Below are 18,398 nucleotides of genomic sequence, written 5' to 3'. Positions count from 1 at the left end.
GAGGAGGAGGTGAGAAGAGGAGGAGGAGGTGAGAGGAGGAGGAGGTGAGAAGAGGAGGAGGTGAGAAGAGGAGGTAAGAGGAGGAGGAGGTGAGAGGAGGAGGAGGAGGTGAGAAGAGGAGGAGGAGGTGAGAGGAGGAGGAGGTGAGAAGAGGAGGAGGTGAGAAGAGGAGGTGAGAGGAGGAGGAGGTGAGAGGAGGAGGAGGAGGAGGTGAGAAGAGGAGGAGGAGGTGAGAGGAGGAGGAGGAGGAGGAGGTGAGAAGAGGAGGAGGAGGTGAGAAGAGGAGGAGGTGAGAGGAGGAGGAGGTGAGAGGAGGAGGAGGAGGTGAGAGGAGGAGGAGGTGAGAAGAGGAGGAGGAGGAGGAGGTGAGAAGAGGAGGAGGTGAGAAGAGGAGGAGGAGGTGAGAAGAGGAGAGAGGAGGTGAGAAGAGGAGGAGGAGAGAAGAGGAGGAGGAGAGAAGAGGAGGAGGTGAGAGGAGGAGGAGGTGAGAAGAGGAGGAGAGAAGAGGAGGAGGTGAGAGGAGGAGGAGAGAAGAGGAGGAGGTGAGAGGAGGAGGAGGAGGTGAGAGGAGGAGGAGGTGAGAAGAAGAGAAGATGGGAAGAGATGAGAAGAAGAGGATGAGAGGAGGAGAGGTGAGAGGAAGATGAAGCGAGAGGGGTGAGGAGGTGAAAGGAAGAGGAGGTGGATAGGGTCAGGCGAGGTGAGAAGAGGAGGAGGTGAGAGAGAGGAGGAGGAGGTGAGAAGAGGAGGAGGTGAAAGGAAGAGGAGGTGGAGGTGAGAGGAGGAGGAGGTGAGAGGAGGAGGAGGAGGTGAGAAGAGGAGAGGTGAGAGGAAGATGAAGCGAGAGGGGTGAGGAGGTGAAAGGAAGAGGAGGTGGATAGGGTCAGGCTCTATGCCTCGTGGGCAGACTACCTTGAAAGTCAACTATCCTTTATTATATTCGTGGCCGTTACACCATCACTCTCTCTCTCTCTCTCTCTCTGTCTCACACATACACACACACTCTCTCTTCTCTCTCTCTCGCATATACACACACACACTCTCTCTTCTCTCTCTCGCACATACACACACACACACACACTCTCCTCTCTCTCTCACACACACACACTCTCCTCTCTCTCACACACACACACACACACACACACACACACACACACACACACACACACACACTCTCCTCTCTTTCTCTCACACACACACGCACACACATAGACACACCTGGCCTCTCTATCGAGACCTAACCTTGAGTCATCTCCTGGCAACAGCATCTGTAATGCACACCATCTCTCCTCCAGGCTCCAGGGCTGTGGCCTCGTGAGAATCTGTTCAGCTCGGCTGGACAAACTTACTGGATGTTACACACTGAACAATTTGCATTTGCTGTGCAGATACGTAAATGTCAGTGCTAAATGGTAATAGATAGATAATGGGCAGAATAATCACACAACCTTTTTTGTTTGTGGTCCAGACACCACTAGTGGTGGTGGGTAGTTCGCTGATGTGCATAATGCTGTGGGCTATGGATGATACGGCGTTCATAATTACGATATGTTTAGCATTTTGGACAGTAATGATATAGGCCTGTTGTGTTTTGTTTGTTTATTGTAATACCATCAAAAAAATAATTAGGAACACTAGAGCTCTCTGGCAACGTCCATTTCTTGCCATGGATCCCAACAGAGCAATGATTAACCCATGTAATATCATATTATATCGTGCGACACATGTAAAAATGTAAACCTTTTTCACAACTGTGGCTCAGGAGGTAGAGCGGTAATCGGAAGGTTGCCGGTTAGATTCCGGCTCCTCCCGGGGCGGCGTGTCGAAGTGTCCTTGAGCAAGACACTTAACCCCCTAACTGCTCCCAAATTTGAGCAGGTGGGCACCTTGCACGGTCGCCCCCGCCGTCGGTGTGTGAATGTGAGGCGTATGTTGTAAAGCGCTTTGGATAAAAGTGCTATACAGTAAATCTTCCTGGACTTTTACTTTTAAACCAACATTGTACAATTCTACACTTTACTGTACACTTACTGTATATTTCTGTATATTCTTACTGTATATTTTATATTAGAATGTATATACATAACATAGGAAATGTAATATCCAGGAACGTATTTTATTCTTAGGCTTATTGTTATTCTTATTCGTGATTTTGCTTTTGTCTACCTAAATGTTTACCGTTTACTGTGAGCGATCTGTGGTGCCGAATTTCCCTCAGGATGAATAAAGTATTTCTATTCTATTCGATTCGATTCTATCTAAATGCAGTCCATTTACCTACTCATTGCAGCTGGGGATCACATTTAATTTAATTTTTTTATTTATTCGTACATGGAATTGTTACAGTCCAACAGTGTCTTCAGTACATATAGTTCACTTAATATGATCCACTAAATCCCTTGTCCGAAAGGAACAGGAAGAAGGAAACTCTTATTGTACCTGTCCCTACACACATACAGTACACTGATAGACTGTTCATAGTGCAATGTTTATCAAACCAAACAAAATGTACATACTTATTTTGCAGAAATGAAAACATCAACACAATGACATTAACATAAATAAAATAATAATGTGTAGTGTACCCATCTGCTAGGGAATGATATGCCTACATATGTTTTTTCCCCCAGTATAGACTGTTTCAACTTGACAATGTAAACACGGTTACAGAAATAAACATGGAACCTAGCTGTTCCCCTAGCAACACGATTTCAGTGAAGGTGCAGTATATATGGCCCAACCCTACTCTGAGCCCACCATCCGACATCTGAGTCGATGGTAACTAGAATGGGTGCTCATTGGAGCAGAAACGAGAGTCCCTCATTGGAATTGCTCATTTTAAAGAAGAAATTGGACGCCTTCTTGCCATGGAGTGATCATGTTTTTATTATTGCTCTCACTATCTTGTTTGTTGTTATATGTGAACATTTTCTGTATGCCGCCTTCTTGACTATAGGGACCACTTGAAAAATAGGTTTGATTGATTGATTGATTGATTGATTGAACATTTTATTAACAGATTGCAGAATGGGTACAATACAGTACGGCTCAATACACACAATTGTTAAGGGGATGCAGACCAGAGAAAGACTTTCGTCTTGTTTACATCAGGGTCCCCCATTTTCAATTCAATGGAAATTGAATGGAAATATCAATGTGATTACCCTGGTAAAATAAAAAGGGGGGGGGGGGGGGTCTCAATCGCATCTGCAAATCATGTCATATGTTTTCTCACTTAGTGACTGAAAAGCTGGTTATGAATGAATGAATGAATTAATCTTTATTTCGAACATGATTAAAAAATATATAAAATAAGAATAATAATTAAAAAAATATATATATTAGAAGAATATACATATCGCTGTTCGAAAAGGAGTAGGAAGAAGCCTAAGCTTATCATGACCTACCGCCACTGTGTTACACACAGTTACTCCAAAGGATGATGTGCACCTGCTCCTGAGATTGGTGCGAGCACAACGCTTATCAAATTAGCATTTACCTCTCAAATTATATCCCTTATCCCTCTCTATAAATAATTTTTTAATGTTACCTGGGAGAGAGTCTTTGCTCGATACATTATCTGTGCCAGTTTAAATGTGAATAAGTCCATTAGCTTTAAGGCATTTGACTTTATGTTTTGTATGATGTACACAATTAGCATAGATTTCAATGATGAAATCCTTTTACTGTTGACAATATATAAATAAACATGTGACAGAAGCACTGTCTGGAATACTGCCAAGGATAGACACAAAAAAGCTCAGAGCTTATTTCCATTGTGGTCCTTGTAGAAACGTGTAGCAACCAATCTTGTTGAAAACCAAGGCTGAGTTGGTTATCTCAAATAGCACTCACACTCATGATTAAAACACAAAAAGAACTAACTGGGTGTAAACACACTCTCTATAACATAGAAAGAGACAATAAACCACACAATTATAACATTTGCAACACTCAACAACTATTTAACATCTTATGAAATGACTAAAACCATATATTTTGCTGCAACCGCAAAGCATGCTGGGAAGGATGGAGTGGCCAACTGTCTGAAGTATTGTACTGTCTCTGTGCTGAGCTGACCCTATGGCCAACTAACTGTCTGTAGCATCTGTGCTGACCCCCTCCAGTAGTCTCTGTGGCAGCATTTGAAGCCGTTGTTGGTGCCCTCTGGCGGTAGAAAGGTGTACTACACCAATGAGTCTGACGTCATTTTGGACCGCCCGCGAGGTCCACCCGTATAGGGATTTATCATTGGGAAAAACATTGGCAAGCTTTCCATTTTTGCACAAAATGAGTTCCCTTCTATCACTAACATTTGGTTGAAATAAAATTCGGCGTTTTTTTTAACGATTAATTGCGAATATTTTCATGTTGAATGAATGAATGAATGAATGAAAACTTTATTAACAGATTGCAGAATGGGTACAGTACAGTACAGCTCAATACATACAATTGTTAAGGGGATGCAGACCAGAGAAAGACTTCCGTCTTGTTTACATCAGGGTCCCCTGAAGACTCTAGCAGGAGCACTCATTCAAGGGTACTACGACTATGCTTGCACCTCATGGTACCAAAGCACCTCAAAGGCACTAAAAAACAAATTACAAACATCTCAAAACAAGCTAGTCAGACTACTACTTGACCTGACTCCTAGAACCCACCTCACCCCTGCCCACTTTGACAACCTAGGATGGCTTAGAGTAGACGACAGAGTACAGCAACTTGCAATGGGCCTGGTCTACAAGATACACTACGCGACCAAGGTACCCATGTACATGTCAAAATACTTCCCAAAGGTCAGTGAATACCACGATCACAACACCAGAGGGAGCTCCACAAATCATGTAAAACCCAGATTCGGCTCAAACAAGGGACTAAACACGTTTCGCAATTATGCCACATCAATGTGGAACGCCCTACCTAAAGCTGTAAAGGAATGTGAATCACTACCCACCTTCAAAAACACTCTCAAAAAACACCTACGTGAGACTGCAATTCGAAACTGGCCCCTACAAATGTCCTAACCTAGTTGTACAGTAAATGACCAAGTAAGGCTTTGTCAATATTCCAATGTACAGTGTAAAATGTGTGTGTGTCCCCTTCCCAACCCCCCCCCCCCCCCCCCCCACCTCCAATGTACAGCCCTCACCCAACCCACCCAACCCCACCCCACCCAACCAACCTCCTCCAATGTACAGTTTCTATGCCAAATGTATATACACTCCTTTTCTGGACACTTTTGTATCACAAACAGTACTGTATTTGCAAATCTGATATGTCATAAATGTATAGATGTAGCAGTACTGTCTATCTGTATGTCATGTATGTCATATATGTTATGATGAATTGAAAATGGGGGACCCTGATGTAAACAAGACGAAAGTCTTTCTCTGGTCTGCATCCCCTTAACAATTGTATGTATTGAGCTGTACTGTACTGTACCCATTCTGCAATCTGTTAATAAACGTTTCAATCAATCAATCAATCAATCCCCCATTTTCAATTCATCGTAGTTGAGCTATAGATTGTGTATGAATACGCACAGAAAGGTACACCATGCAAATGTTCATTCTTTATTTGTTTTAAACGAGACGATTTATAGAAATGGTCAATGGGGAATTATATTGCGTTTTCAAGATGGTGAACCGGTCGGAAACGGCAATAACGTAACCACTACACCTCCCAGCATCCCAGAGAATGCTGGAAATATATTCCCCCAAAATACTTCCTGTTGCCTGATACATATTCCCACACGCTCATCCTTGTACCTCTTTCTGCGCCAAAGCACAGGCTGATCGGCCCTATAGTTTGCGAGATATCACGTGGATTCACACACACACGCACACACACACACACACACACGCACACACTCACCCACAGACGCTATTGAACGCTCCGCCTACCGTGGACATAATAAGGCTGATAGTTGAGTATAATCTTATGTGTAGCGAAAGAGGTGGATGTAAGCAGAAATACTAAAACGCAGCCTACATGTATGTATAACCTTACCTGCACTGACTGCTCATACACTTTTTCTTTTTAAATCTGATTCGAAGACATATTAAGTAAGTAATAAGTAATAATTCTTTTTTGTGTGTATTCTCAGGTACAAAGATCGTGGTTGCTCCGAGGTGGCCAATTCAAAAGGTAAGATAAACTGTAGCCCCGTTTACACCAAATGCACGTAAAATTGAGAATTTCACCTGTAACACGTTCTGAACTCCGCTCTGCCCCAGACATCGGTGTGGTTGATCTACATTTACTGATGTGGTGGCCTTTACACCAAATGAATCTGGAACACGGTACTGTTCCCAATGAGTCAAGTCAGAGGGATTCCCTTTTTATAGAAAGGCAGGAGGACAGACCCTGGTGATTGTAGGCCAGTCTCCATTTTGAGTGTACTGTGTGTCCAAGGTTCTCGAGAGAATTGTTCACGAGCAAATGTATCATTTGGCCAACAACGTAAGGTAGCCTACTTTTTGAGTTCCAGGTTGGTTTTAGGAACGGACACTCTACTGATGAAGTATGCCTCTTGTATCTAACAGACTAGTTCAAGTTTCAAGTTTCTTTAATAGTTGTCATACAGAAGTACAGAATACTTTTATACAAAATGCTTCTTACTGTTACGCTCCAGAGACTGTGCTAGACAAGATAAGTATGAAATAAAATAGTATAGCATGTAAAATAGAAGTAAAAATAGAGGTCACAGTGTTCAGTATAGACATATGTACAATGTTCGATGCAGAATAGAAGTAACTGAGTTACCATACAATATACAATATACTATGCAATACTAATATACAATACTATATAGTGCAGAGCAGAAATGGGATGAGGTACAATTTAGGTACAATTTACAGTAAGGTGTACGAGTTGTAGTGCAAATCCTTTACCAATAAATATAAAGTGTAAAGTGTGTTTAGGTGTTCTAAAGTGTGTAAAGTGGGCAGCCTGCTTCTTCTGAGTCTTTCTGTGCTCGCCTTGAGACTCCGGTATCGCTTGCCTGACCGCAGCAGTTCAAAGAGGCAGTTGTTCGGGTGGCTGGAGTCCTTGATGATTCTCTTAGCCTTCCCCCTGCACCGCTTGTTGTAAATGTTCTGGAGGGTGGGAAGCCCCCCTCCAATTGTGCGTTCGGCTGAACGTGTCACTCTACACTACATCAGAAAATAAGAAGTCGAAGAATAAGTCTTTAATTGTCATGCAGATTAACACACACACACATGCGAGTTGGGCGACCCACAGGAACACACACACACATGAAATGTCTCTCTGCACTTTTCCCATCCCGTTGTCCTCCGCCCCCCAAGGGCAGCCGGGAGCAGATAAGGGTTGCGGCGTGAGGCCGCACCCGGGGACCAATCCGAGTGCTCCCGCCTGTCTTTGTCAGGGACACGACAGCGGTAGCGATCTGTTCTGCATGTTTTTCCATTATCTTATCTGGAGGGGAAACCCTTGCGAGCACGGGGGGAGAACATGCAAACAACACACAGAAAGGCCCGGGAGGTACCCAGGTGAGGTATCTCCCAGGCCTTTCTGTGTGGAGTTTGCATGTTCTCCCCGTGCTCGCAAGGGTTTCCCCCCCAATAAGATAAACCCAATGGAAAAACATGCACAACAACAGATCGCTAACGCTGTGGCGTCCTTGACGAAGACGGGCAGGAACACTTGGATTGGTCCCCTGGCGCGGCTCACGTTGACGCCTGTCTGCTCCCGGCTGCCCTTGGGGGGGAAGGACGACGGGATGGGTTAATCGCTGAGACGAATCGCATCGGCGATCCTACAGAGACAATGCATGCGTGTGTGTTCCGGTGTGTGTGTGTGTGTGTTGAGGATAATTGCATGCCAATTAAAGACCTCTGAGCAGGTCCTGCATTATTATTACTCATTGTCAATCACAGTTACTGTTTGTAATAATTAACGTTAAATTACCTCCACTCTGTCTGCACTGTTTGGGTCCATGTTAGCTCTATTGAGCTTTATGTGTATATCTATCCATTTTATAAAGTATCACTATTCCGTTGGTTTGCTTTTAAATTAGAGCCTAACGTACGTTCATTTAGAGTCCTAACGTATGTTAATTTAGAGTCTTAGGGGCGCTCCAGTAGCAATAGCGCGCTGAGTCGCGAAGCGGTCGTCCCGGGTTCGTCTCCCAGACCCGGTGACCATATGCCGCATGTCTTCCCTTCTTCTCCTCCCGTTCTCCCTCTCTCCTCTGTCGGTCCTGCGTGGCCAGAAAAAGCTGTAAAAATGCTCAAATAAATCTTAAAAATCTTTAAAAAAAAAATTGAGTATTACATAATCGTGCAGAAACAACAGCTTTGCTAACGGACGGTGATGCATCCGTCAGTTCCAGAGGTTCATCCCTTTCCGAACTGATTGATTGAATTGATTGAAAATGTTATTAACAGATTGCAGAATGTGTACAATACAGTACGGCTCAATACACACAATTGTTAAGGGGATGCAGACCAGAGAAAGACTTTCGTCTTATTTACATCAGGGTCCCCCATTTTCAATTCATCATGACATATATGACATACATGACATACAGATAGACAGTACTGTTGCATCTAGACATTTATGACATACCAGATCTACAAATATACAGTACTGTTTATGAGTACAAAAAAAGAGTCTAAAAAGAGAGTATATACACTTGAGGGGGAAGAAACTGTACATTGGAGGAGGTTGGGTAGGTGGGGTGGGGGAAACTGTACATTGGAGGAGGTTGGGGTGGGGGTGGGGTGGGGGGGGTTTGAACTCCTTCTGTCCTTCAAAACGGACACGGATCCGGTGGAGACGGATACTCCTCCATTGAAAGATAATCAAAAACAGATGTAGACAGACGGACTCAACGGATCGTTGTAGCTGCTGGGCCTGTAACCACAGGCCACTGTGTAGCAAGCTGGGCGCCTTGGGCACGAAGCACACTGTTAACCGGTCAGAATCCTGTCTGTCAGTGGGAGTCCAGAACAAAGTTATTGGCCCCGAAATCTGTTGGATAAGGACTGCCTTAGGATGCTAGCAACAAGTGGGCGGCTACGTGGCGTAGTGGGCAAGGCGCTCGCCACGAATGACGGAGACGCTGGGCTCGCCTGTTCGAGCCCAGCGCTCCACATTGCTTTCAGTTTAGCTGGTCGTCCGTACTAATACACATTGGCCGTATTAGGGGGTGGGAAACTGATGGGTGGGGATCGGGCGTTGTGGACAGCGACTCCTACAGGTCGGTTGGTGCGCCTGCGCAGTAGAATCAGGAAGTGTCGGGGGCAGCGTGAGCCTCCCACGCGTTACTCCTCGCCACTGAGAGATCGAGCTGCGCAGGTGAAAAGATGCGACTGCTGTTACCTCAAGTACCGGAGGGGACTTGTGCTATGTATGACTTAGTCCACATTGCAGCCGGCTTGTGGGAGGCAAGAAACAGCGTCCGTGACAGGGGAGGGTTGAATTGGATGATACGAAATTGGGATGGGAGAAAAATATAGAAAATGGGAGAAAAAGTGGATAAAAAAAAAAAAGGATGCTAGCAACAAGCATAGTCCAGTGTATATTAAATTGAACTGGACTTTTTGAAGAAGTCTTTATTCATTGCACACGTTGACAATGTCGTCATGCAGCGACACACGCATGCAATGGGCGGCACACACAGGAACACACACATACATACATTTCTTTGGGTCGCCGATGAAATTTCATCTCTGCGCTTGACCCATCTCGTCGTCCTTCCCCCCCAAGGGGCAGTCAGGAGCAGACATGGGCTGCGGTGTGGGGCCGCGCCCGGGGACCAATCCAAGTGCTCCTGTCCGTCTTTGTCAGGGTGTTTTGCATGTTTTTCCATTGGGTTTATATTCTGGGGGGGGAAACCCTTGCGAGCACAGGGAAGAACATGCAAACTCCACACAGAAAGGCCCGGGAGATCCCCCACCTGGGTACCTGGCAACGCGGCGACCTGGTCCCCAAGCGGGAATCGAACCCTGGACCTTCTAGCTGTGAGGCGACAGTGTTAACCACTATACCACCTCAATATATATTGATAATGCCAGTTTGTCCTGGTATGAGCTGTCTGAGACATTAAAGGATAACTCCGCTATTTAGGACCTCGGACCCTATTCGCAGTCTGTCTACCGTGTGTCTGACACGTAGAGAGACCATCATTTCACTGATCTGTCCTGATTGGTCAAGATTGTAGCAATTTGAACCAGCTACAGTTTCCCTGCATGCTCTCACTGGGCTACAATAGCAGACAATAGGCCGTCGTAATTCCTTTGCAAAGACAACGATAAATGTGTTTTTCCGAGACGGGAGGCTCAGGGTGTACTCTCACAGGTCTCAGTTTGCTCTCCTGTGAAATGTATCGCAATCCGAATGTTGAGACAAGAGTTCCATTTGAAACAGAACCGTTTCACCGGCCGCACTACGTGCTGTAAACTTCCGTATAGTGGCTGCGATTAAGCACATATAAATGTTGGGATTGCGATACATTTCACAGGAGAGTAAACTGAGACCGGTAAGAAATACACCCTGAACTTCCCGTCAGCCTGCCCCTCTCTCCCAGGGGCGTCCATTTGGTATGGCAAGGTATGGCACTCGCCATACCTTGGCAAATAAAAATGTAAAAAAAAAAAAAAATCGAATGTCAACATTATGAACTATTCAAACTATTTGATACAGCCCTAGCATGTTTTGATATTGTCAATTATCTCACTTTTACTAGGTGACTTTTGCTGTGACTAACTGAAATATGCCCAAAAAAAAGGAAAATGGACATAGGGAGTTTTTTTTTATCAAAGGGCAGCAGAGACAAGTGATACAGGGACACAGGTAAGGTCTGGCTTAGTGATTATAATAGTGCAGTTCAGCATTCAGTAACCCATACTTTTTGTGAATGTGTTTTTGATACTACATTCTGTTGTATCAAAACACCCCCTTCACCCCCCCCCCCCCCCCCCCCCCCATCCTCGCCATACCTTGCCTTTTAGTGAAAGGACGCCACTGCTCTCTCCCAATACATTAATTGGTTAACAGTTGAGGCCGGTTCTGTGCACAGAATTGTTAATGGTAGAACACCAAAGTACCTGTTCTAGGGTAGGTGAGAGACACAACCACGTGACCGGAATTAGCATAGACCACCGCAACACTTCCGGTATTCTGAAATCATGGAAGAGCGGGGGGAGAAAATGAATGAATGTGGATGAGAGTCTTGACATTAAGTGGTTGTAGCTACGGCTGTGGGGGTGCGGGAGACATGATCCAATAGACTTTTATATACGCCTGAGTCTCCTGAGCACGGAGAGACCAATCCGAAGTCGATCGGCACTTTCTCTGCCGAGCTATACTCACTTTCCCGCACCTACTCCCGAACTCTGCATGCGCAGATTGATAAACCTAGATCTCTGGACAATCCAGAGAGACTCTGTGGTCAATCTGACCGGTAGCCAATTTGTGTCCATCTAGGTTCAAAACTAAATCTGGATAATATTCACTTTTATTCACCGGGGGCGCAGGATTGGAATCAACTGCCTGGTCAATGGTACCAGTTAAAACAGACCCTCAGGCCAGCGCACCATCAAGGTCAAGACAATGGTTGCTAGATAGGGTCCAGGATTAATGAGTGTACTTTATGTTAAGGTCAGGTCTTTCAAGAACTTGTGATTGTACTGTGTATTTTTGTTGTATCGTAGTAGTACTGTTGTCTTGTGCTTTTGATGTGTGTGTAAAACGATATATACCCATTCTAGCTGACACTGGATTTATTCTGCTTATTTTAATAGGATGTTTTTAATTATGCACTAAATCTGCTGCCAACGTCTTCTATTGAACCTTGTTTACATTCAAGGACCACATTGGACATCAGTCTGTGACTTTGATGTGTCGTCCTTTGATTTGATTTGAATTAACGAAAGCCCTATTTACTCTACTGTGTTGTAGGCTATATAAAATATAAATATTTTAATACACCCATAAATATTTTGTCTATGCTATAGTATATATTATATATATCGACATAGTTTCATTGAGTTCTATTGTACTCTGATGACATCACCTGAGGACAAATTCAAACTGATTAACAGCTTCTTACAAACCAAATTCATTTGGGAATATATTTACAGTTTTGAGATGTGTTAGATTGCTAAATAAATTGCATTCCTGGTGTGTGCCGCACGCGCGCGCACACACACACACACACACACACACACACACACACATTATTTTCAGTGCTGCAGGATCTCGATTTCCCTCATGCCAAAACTTAAGGTGCACTTCACCCTCTCTCACACACACACACGCACGCACGCACACACACACACACACACACACACGCACTCACACACATGTGTGTGTGTGTGTGTGTGTGTGTGAGAGTGCGTGTGTGTGTGTGTGTGTGTGCGTGCGCGTGCGTGCGTGCGTGCGTGTGTGTGTGTGAGAGAGGGTGAAGTGCACCTTAAGTTTTGGCATGAGGGAAATCGAGATCCTGCAGCACTGAAAATAATGCTATGGCGCCATCTTGTGGACTGTTTAGTCCAGTGCACTTAACTCAACATCAAGATACAGAATGGCTGTTGGCTACTGCCATGGTTAATCAGTCCCATTGTGTGCAAATATTTTAATTTTAATTTGCACTTATTTAGACTGTATACACATACATTTTAATATTTGTAATTAAAAGTAAATGACCCACCCTAGACCTGTATGCCATATTCAGTGGAGCATCTCCAGGTATTGTCTGTTGATGACATCACAGATTAGAAGCTATGTTCTCAGGTTTTTGGCACTGAAAGAGTAAAGTGCTTGTTCACAAATATGATTGAATTGAGATTGTGTGGATGACATTGATTATTATTTAGGATTAATTTCCACTTTAAAGCTACACTATGTAGTAATTTGAGCCTCTGAAAAGCACACAAAAGCAACCTGTGATATTATCCCAGTTCTGAGTAAATAAAGCTGGAATCCCAGGAACTATATCCCTGAATGGGAAACGCTGATTAAAAAGTCAGTTGTTTTGCTGTTTTGCGGCCCCCCCCCCCCCCCTTTCACAAAGGCATTTTCCAAGCTTACCTTTCATTTACCAGACGACTGGAGCAGTCGTCTGGTAAATGGTAAATGGCTGCATTTTTATATAGCGTTTATCCAAAACGCTTTACAATTTGTTCCTCACATTTGACCCATTCACTCACACATTCACACACCGACGGCGGAGGCAACCATGCAAGGTGCCAACCTGCTCATCGGGAGCAATTAGGGGTTAAGTGTCTTGCTCAAGGACACATCGACACGCTGCCCGGGAGGAGGGGGAATCGGGAACCTCCGGATTGCCAGACGACTGCTCTACCTCTACTGTCGCCCCCGTCTGGCAATCCTGAGGTTCCCGGTTCGATTCCCGCTCCTCCCGGGCAGCGTGTCGATGTGTCCTTGAGCAGACCTTGCATGGTTGCCTCCGCCATCGGTGTGCGAGTGAATGGGTAAAATGTGAGTAACAAATTGTAAAGCGCTTTGGATAAAAGCGCTATATAAAAAGAAAAGCAGCAAAGCAAAGCAAGCAGCCATTTCTCCCTCAAAAGATAATTTCCCAATGACAATGGAAATAAATTCCAAGTGCTTGCAAATGACAATTTTGTTTAAAAAAAAAAAAATGCCGTAGCCCAAACTAGTCCAGCTTCAAATGTAACGTATCTCATGTGCTCTGTTTGTACCAGGACTTCCACACAGACAACACAGCTGCCCGGGACGTGGATCCAGGCCAGGAGGAACGTCTAGACGCAGCGCGGAGGAGGAGGATGGAGAACACGGCTCCAAACCCCAGACCGTCTCCCGCCTTCCGGGGTCGTCTTTCCGCCGAAGACCAGGCGGCGAGCCCCAAACGGCCCGTAACCAAACGCCATCGGAAACTCCTCCTGAAGAGCAACCCCGGCGCCGCGCCCTCTGGCGGCACCCCCGCCGGCGATGACGAGGAGGAGGAGGAGGAGGAGGAGCGACGGCGGCGGCGGCAGAGCCAGGCCCAGACGCAGGTATCCCGCCGCCGTCTGCTGCGGGAGGTCTGCGCCAAATACCAGCCCAGCATGACGGAGCGGCCCGTCTACCGCCGGCAGGTGTCGCGGGTCTACGTGGAGGACCGCTCCCGCCTGCTCTACTGCGAGGTGCCCAAGGCCGGCTGCTCCAACTGGAAGCGCGTGCTCATGGTCCTCGGGGGCAGCGCCGCCACCACCTGGGGCATCGCGCACGACGCCGCGCACTACGCCAACAACCTGCGGCGCCTGGAGGGCTACGACCACGCGGGCATCGAGGAGAGACTGCGCTCCTACGCCAAGGTGCTGTTCGTGCGCGAGCCCTTCGAGCGGCTGGTGTCGGCGTTCCGCGACAAGTTCGAGAGCCCCAACTCGTACTACCACCCGGTGTTCGGCAGGCCCATCATCTCCCGGTACCGGGCCAACGCCACGCGCGCCGCCCTCCGGACCGGCGCCGGCGTCACCTTCAGGGAGTTCGTCCAGTACCTGCTGGACGTGCGGCGCCCGGTGGGCATGGATATCCACTGGGAGCCGGTCAGTCAGCTGTGCAGCCCCTGCCTGCTGCGCTACAACTTCATCGGGAAGTTCGAGAGCCTGCAGACGGAGGCCAACTACCTGCTGCGGAGCATCGGGGCGCCGGGGAACCTCACCTTCCCCGACTTCAAGGACAGGAACCCCAAGGCGGAGAGGACGTCCTCCGTCATCACCCGGAGCTACTTTGCCCAGTTGAACTCCACCGAGAGGCAGAAGGCCTACGACTTCTACTACATGGACTATCTGATGTTCGACTACCCCAAGCCCTTTAAAGACCTGTATTAAAGAACCCTTTCACTACCTACTACCGCACTACCAAAAGGGTTAACCCCTTTCACTGCGACAATACAGAAGAAGGTTAACCCTTTCACTGCCACACGGCAAAAGGGTTAACCCTTTCACAACCACCGTACAGAAGGTTAACCCTTTCACTACCACCACAACCGTCTGTACTAGTGTGGTATAGGGAAAGGTTAACCTTCTGTGGCGTGGTTGTGAAAGGGTTATTATTAAAAGGACCGTGTTTGCCGGGTTGAGATTGATAATAACGCTGTATGAACTTTGTGAAGAGTTTTTTCCCCCCATGTGGGCTTTGAATATGCACTGTAGGCACATTTACCTTTTACGTTCAAATCCATGCTTAGTTGAACTTGTGTGATGTTTTCATTGGAGGTCGAGCACACAGGTCATAGATCTTTATTCCTCATCTTGAACCAGTAAGACAATCTGGGTTACTTTCAGTCAAGTCAGTGGATTTGTTGCAATACTGTTGAATCTGGTTTGATTGGCCGACGACCACCAATTAGGCCGGAAACAAACAATAGTAGCCTTCAGTGAACCGACTACTTGACTAACACGCCTGTTATATAGCCTTTTAATGTGACAACATGCGATTCAGTGGCTTCTATGAAGTTGATAATATAATTTATAGACTGAAAGTTATCTTAAATGTGTAACGCTTATTTGTGTCTGAACAGTGTTTATAAGAAGATGTGTCTTACTGGTCATTTATTTATTCTGTTTTCTATAACGAAGTGGAATAATAATAAGATGTAATGTTATATTTGGACAAAAAGGCAAACGATTAGAATACACAAGCTATACATCCTGCCATTTTGCAGTTACTCTTCTGGTCGATTTCAAACGTCCAGAACTGATAATGAAAAAAGGGGAACTCTCATTTGAATATTCAAATCGAGTTGAAAAGTCTTAACAGCCGAAAGCAAATCCACTTATAACATTTAATGACCATCTGTTGGAAAACCCCCCCCTTCTCGTGTCTGTACAGAAACGTGTTCGACAAATATGAAAACGTTAATATCTTTAGCCTTAACACTGCCATTTCACGTGATGCATTTAAGTTTTTGTGTTAAAAAAAAAAACAAAGAAAAAAACAACAACAACAACCCGGCTGTGACTCTGAATAAAAACGTCTAAGAGCCTTTTTTTTTGTGAACGAGTCAAACGTTTCAAGTGCCCGTGTTTCCCCACCTGGTAACAACGACGACGTGTCTTCCGACGTTAACCCGGTATCTACGGCGGCAGGCAGCCTGAATCAGGTTTGATTCCACTCTGTGTGGCGGCGTCTGTCACCTTTTTGGTGCACAGTGTCTCTCACTCTCCTTGCCCGGGGCGTCGTGGGGGCTTCGGGTTCCTTCCCCCTCTTTGCCCTTTGTCTCATCAGTTCTCAGCCCCTCGGGCTCACTGTAGGAGGGCATCAGCCTCCTCCACCCCCACCCCCACCCTGCGTGTCTGTCTGTCTCCTCAGCCGCCGCGTATCTCCAGCAACACTGTGGTGTTTTGGCATAACTAACCTTACTGTGACCCATGTCGTACGTTAAACTGTCTTATTATTATTACCCGTTGCCCAATTTGCCGGCATACCATTGTTTTAGTACATGGTAAGTATAGTACTTTGAAAAGTGGACTCCCCTCTGGTGCCTTTGGCCTAAAAATGTCAAGCAGGGTGTGTGTGTGTGTGTGCGTGTGTGTGTGTGTGTGTTGGGGGGGGGGGGTGATCTGAGTCGTCGTGGGGGAAACCATCACTTAAGTGTCAGCATGAGTGATGTTCGAGGACGATCAAACCTCTTCGGACACGACTACCACTGAGTTCCCCTTCTCCTCCTCCTCCTCCTCCTCCTCCTCTTCTTCATCCTCCCATGATCCCTCGCTGCATATACAATTCATAAATTAAGAAAAATTAACTGCCAGAGTGCCTGGGGTGGCTTTACAAGCTATTTAAATCTTTAAATTCACAACATCTTTCCCCTTACTTCATCTAATTGAACTAACTGCAGGGTTTCTTTAATTAGAAAAAAAAAGAAGGAGGGAAGAGAGAGAGAGAGAGATGGAGAGAATCAAGTCCTTCTGTCGGTTTGCACAGCAAAGGGAGACACATGCGCAGCCTCCGCCCCGGGGCAAAAACAAACGCAAGAGGAGGATTTAACGCCGGAGCCTTGGTGTCTAACAGACGTTGTGTGTATCGCTCTATTTCCCTGCTTGATTTAGCTGATGAGCGGAGGGCAGACCTTCAGCTAAAAGACTGAACGGATGAGAGACATAATACCACAGCAGCGTGTGAGAAGAACTGCACCTATTTCCTCCCTAGAGAGAGAGAGGAAATGGTTAATAGAAAGAAATTAATAAGATAAATTTATTTTTTTTGTGTGTGTCCATTGAGCCGTTACTGGCATAGATATAGGGGAGCCATGGTTTGAGTGGTTATAGTGGAGACAGGGGAGGGAGGGACGGGGACACTGAGATGATGACACGGGTTCTAGAGCAGAGACGACATAATACACCTATAGCATCTCCATAATGCCATTATTACACCTCTTTAACCCTTTCACTGTGACAATACACACACAGAAGGTTAACCCTTTCACTGCCACACAACAGCAGGTTAACCCTTTCACTGCAGTGTGATAGTAAAGGGTTAACCTTCTGTGTGTAGGGTGGCAGTGAAAGGGTTACTACTGAATTATGCTAAATAACTCATACAATTGAATACGCTGCACTTGTGCGTGTGTGTATATATATATATCTGTATATACACACACACACACACACACACAACCCATGTGACCACCAGACACAGCTGGTGAAAAGGGGACACACCAAACGGAGGGCTTTCAGTGTATATCTGCGTAAATATCTCGTTGTGGGTATATAATAGGTCGCGTGATCCATTCATTGGACCGGTTTGGCTGAATTGCTACAGAACCAAGCATGTTTTGATATAGCAACAATAATATAAAAAAAAGGGGCATTCACAGCAACCAAACCGAGTTGGGATGATGAGAGGAATAAAAACGAATTTGTCTGCACACCCTCGCGGCGCCCATCTCCATCTACCAGTGCGCAATAATTGAAATGGCGCATTTGGCCCCTGGCCCCCGAAAGGGCGCTTTCCTCGCCATGGCATCATAAACATAATGCATGACGATGGACGTCATTTGGCTTCAGTTGCCAGAGGGATGTTTGATGTTGTTCAAATATGAGTCGTTTGGGAGAGAGATGTGGCTACACAGGGCAGAGAGAGAGGGTCTGTATAGGCCTATACATTATACGTCAACGAATTCTAAATGCCATATATAGTTAAACCATTCATTTTGACGAGTTATATAAACACGAGGAGTTTTTATTATGCTTTTGAGATATATCTGTCTGCATGGATGGCCACAGTGAGTTGTGAAACACTCTGATTAGAGCAAGATAAATCAGTATGTTTTAACAACAGAGCAATTGTTGTATAGGTGCTATACGAATGGTCCATTTACTATATAGAAATAAAGTGTATTATTACGAGTATTATTATTAGTAGTAGTATTAATTAACAGAGCAGTGACCTTTCCTTTACTT

At 45.6% G+C, this 18,398-nt stretch overlaps 1 protein-coding gene across 2 annotated transcripts in view; it reads left to right on the top strand.

The window, feature by feature from the left end:
* The window catches only part of LOC311245589 (carbohydrate sulfotransferase 8-like), a 131,302-nt gene extending 115,359 nt beyond the window's left edge, over window positions 1–15,943 (top strand). For both annotated transcript variants that reach the window (XM_084335491.1, XM_084335492.1), the window contains 2 exons: window positions 6,107–6,147; window positions 13,695–15,943. In XM_084335491.1, coding sequence (XP_084191617.1) covers window positions 6,107–6,147; window positions 13,695–14,822 — 1,169 coding nt within the window. In that variant the 3' untranslated portion in view covers window positions 14,823–15,943. The remainder of the gene's footprint in view (window positions 1–6,106; window positions 6,148–13,694) is intronic.
* Window positions 15,944–18,398: the final 2,455 nt, after the last annotated feature.

This window comes from Notolepis coatsorum, assembly GCF_963971535.1.
Source record: "Notolepis coatsorum genome assembly, chromosome: 18".
NCBI lineage: Eukaryota > Metazoa > Chordata > Actinopteri > Aulopiformes > Paralepididae > Notolepis > Notolepis coatsorum.
This window is presented reverse-complemented; position numbering and strand designations above follow the sequence as displayed.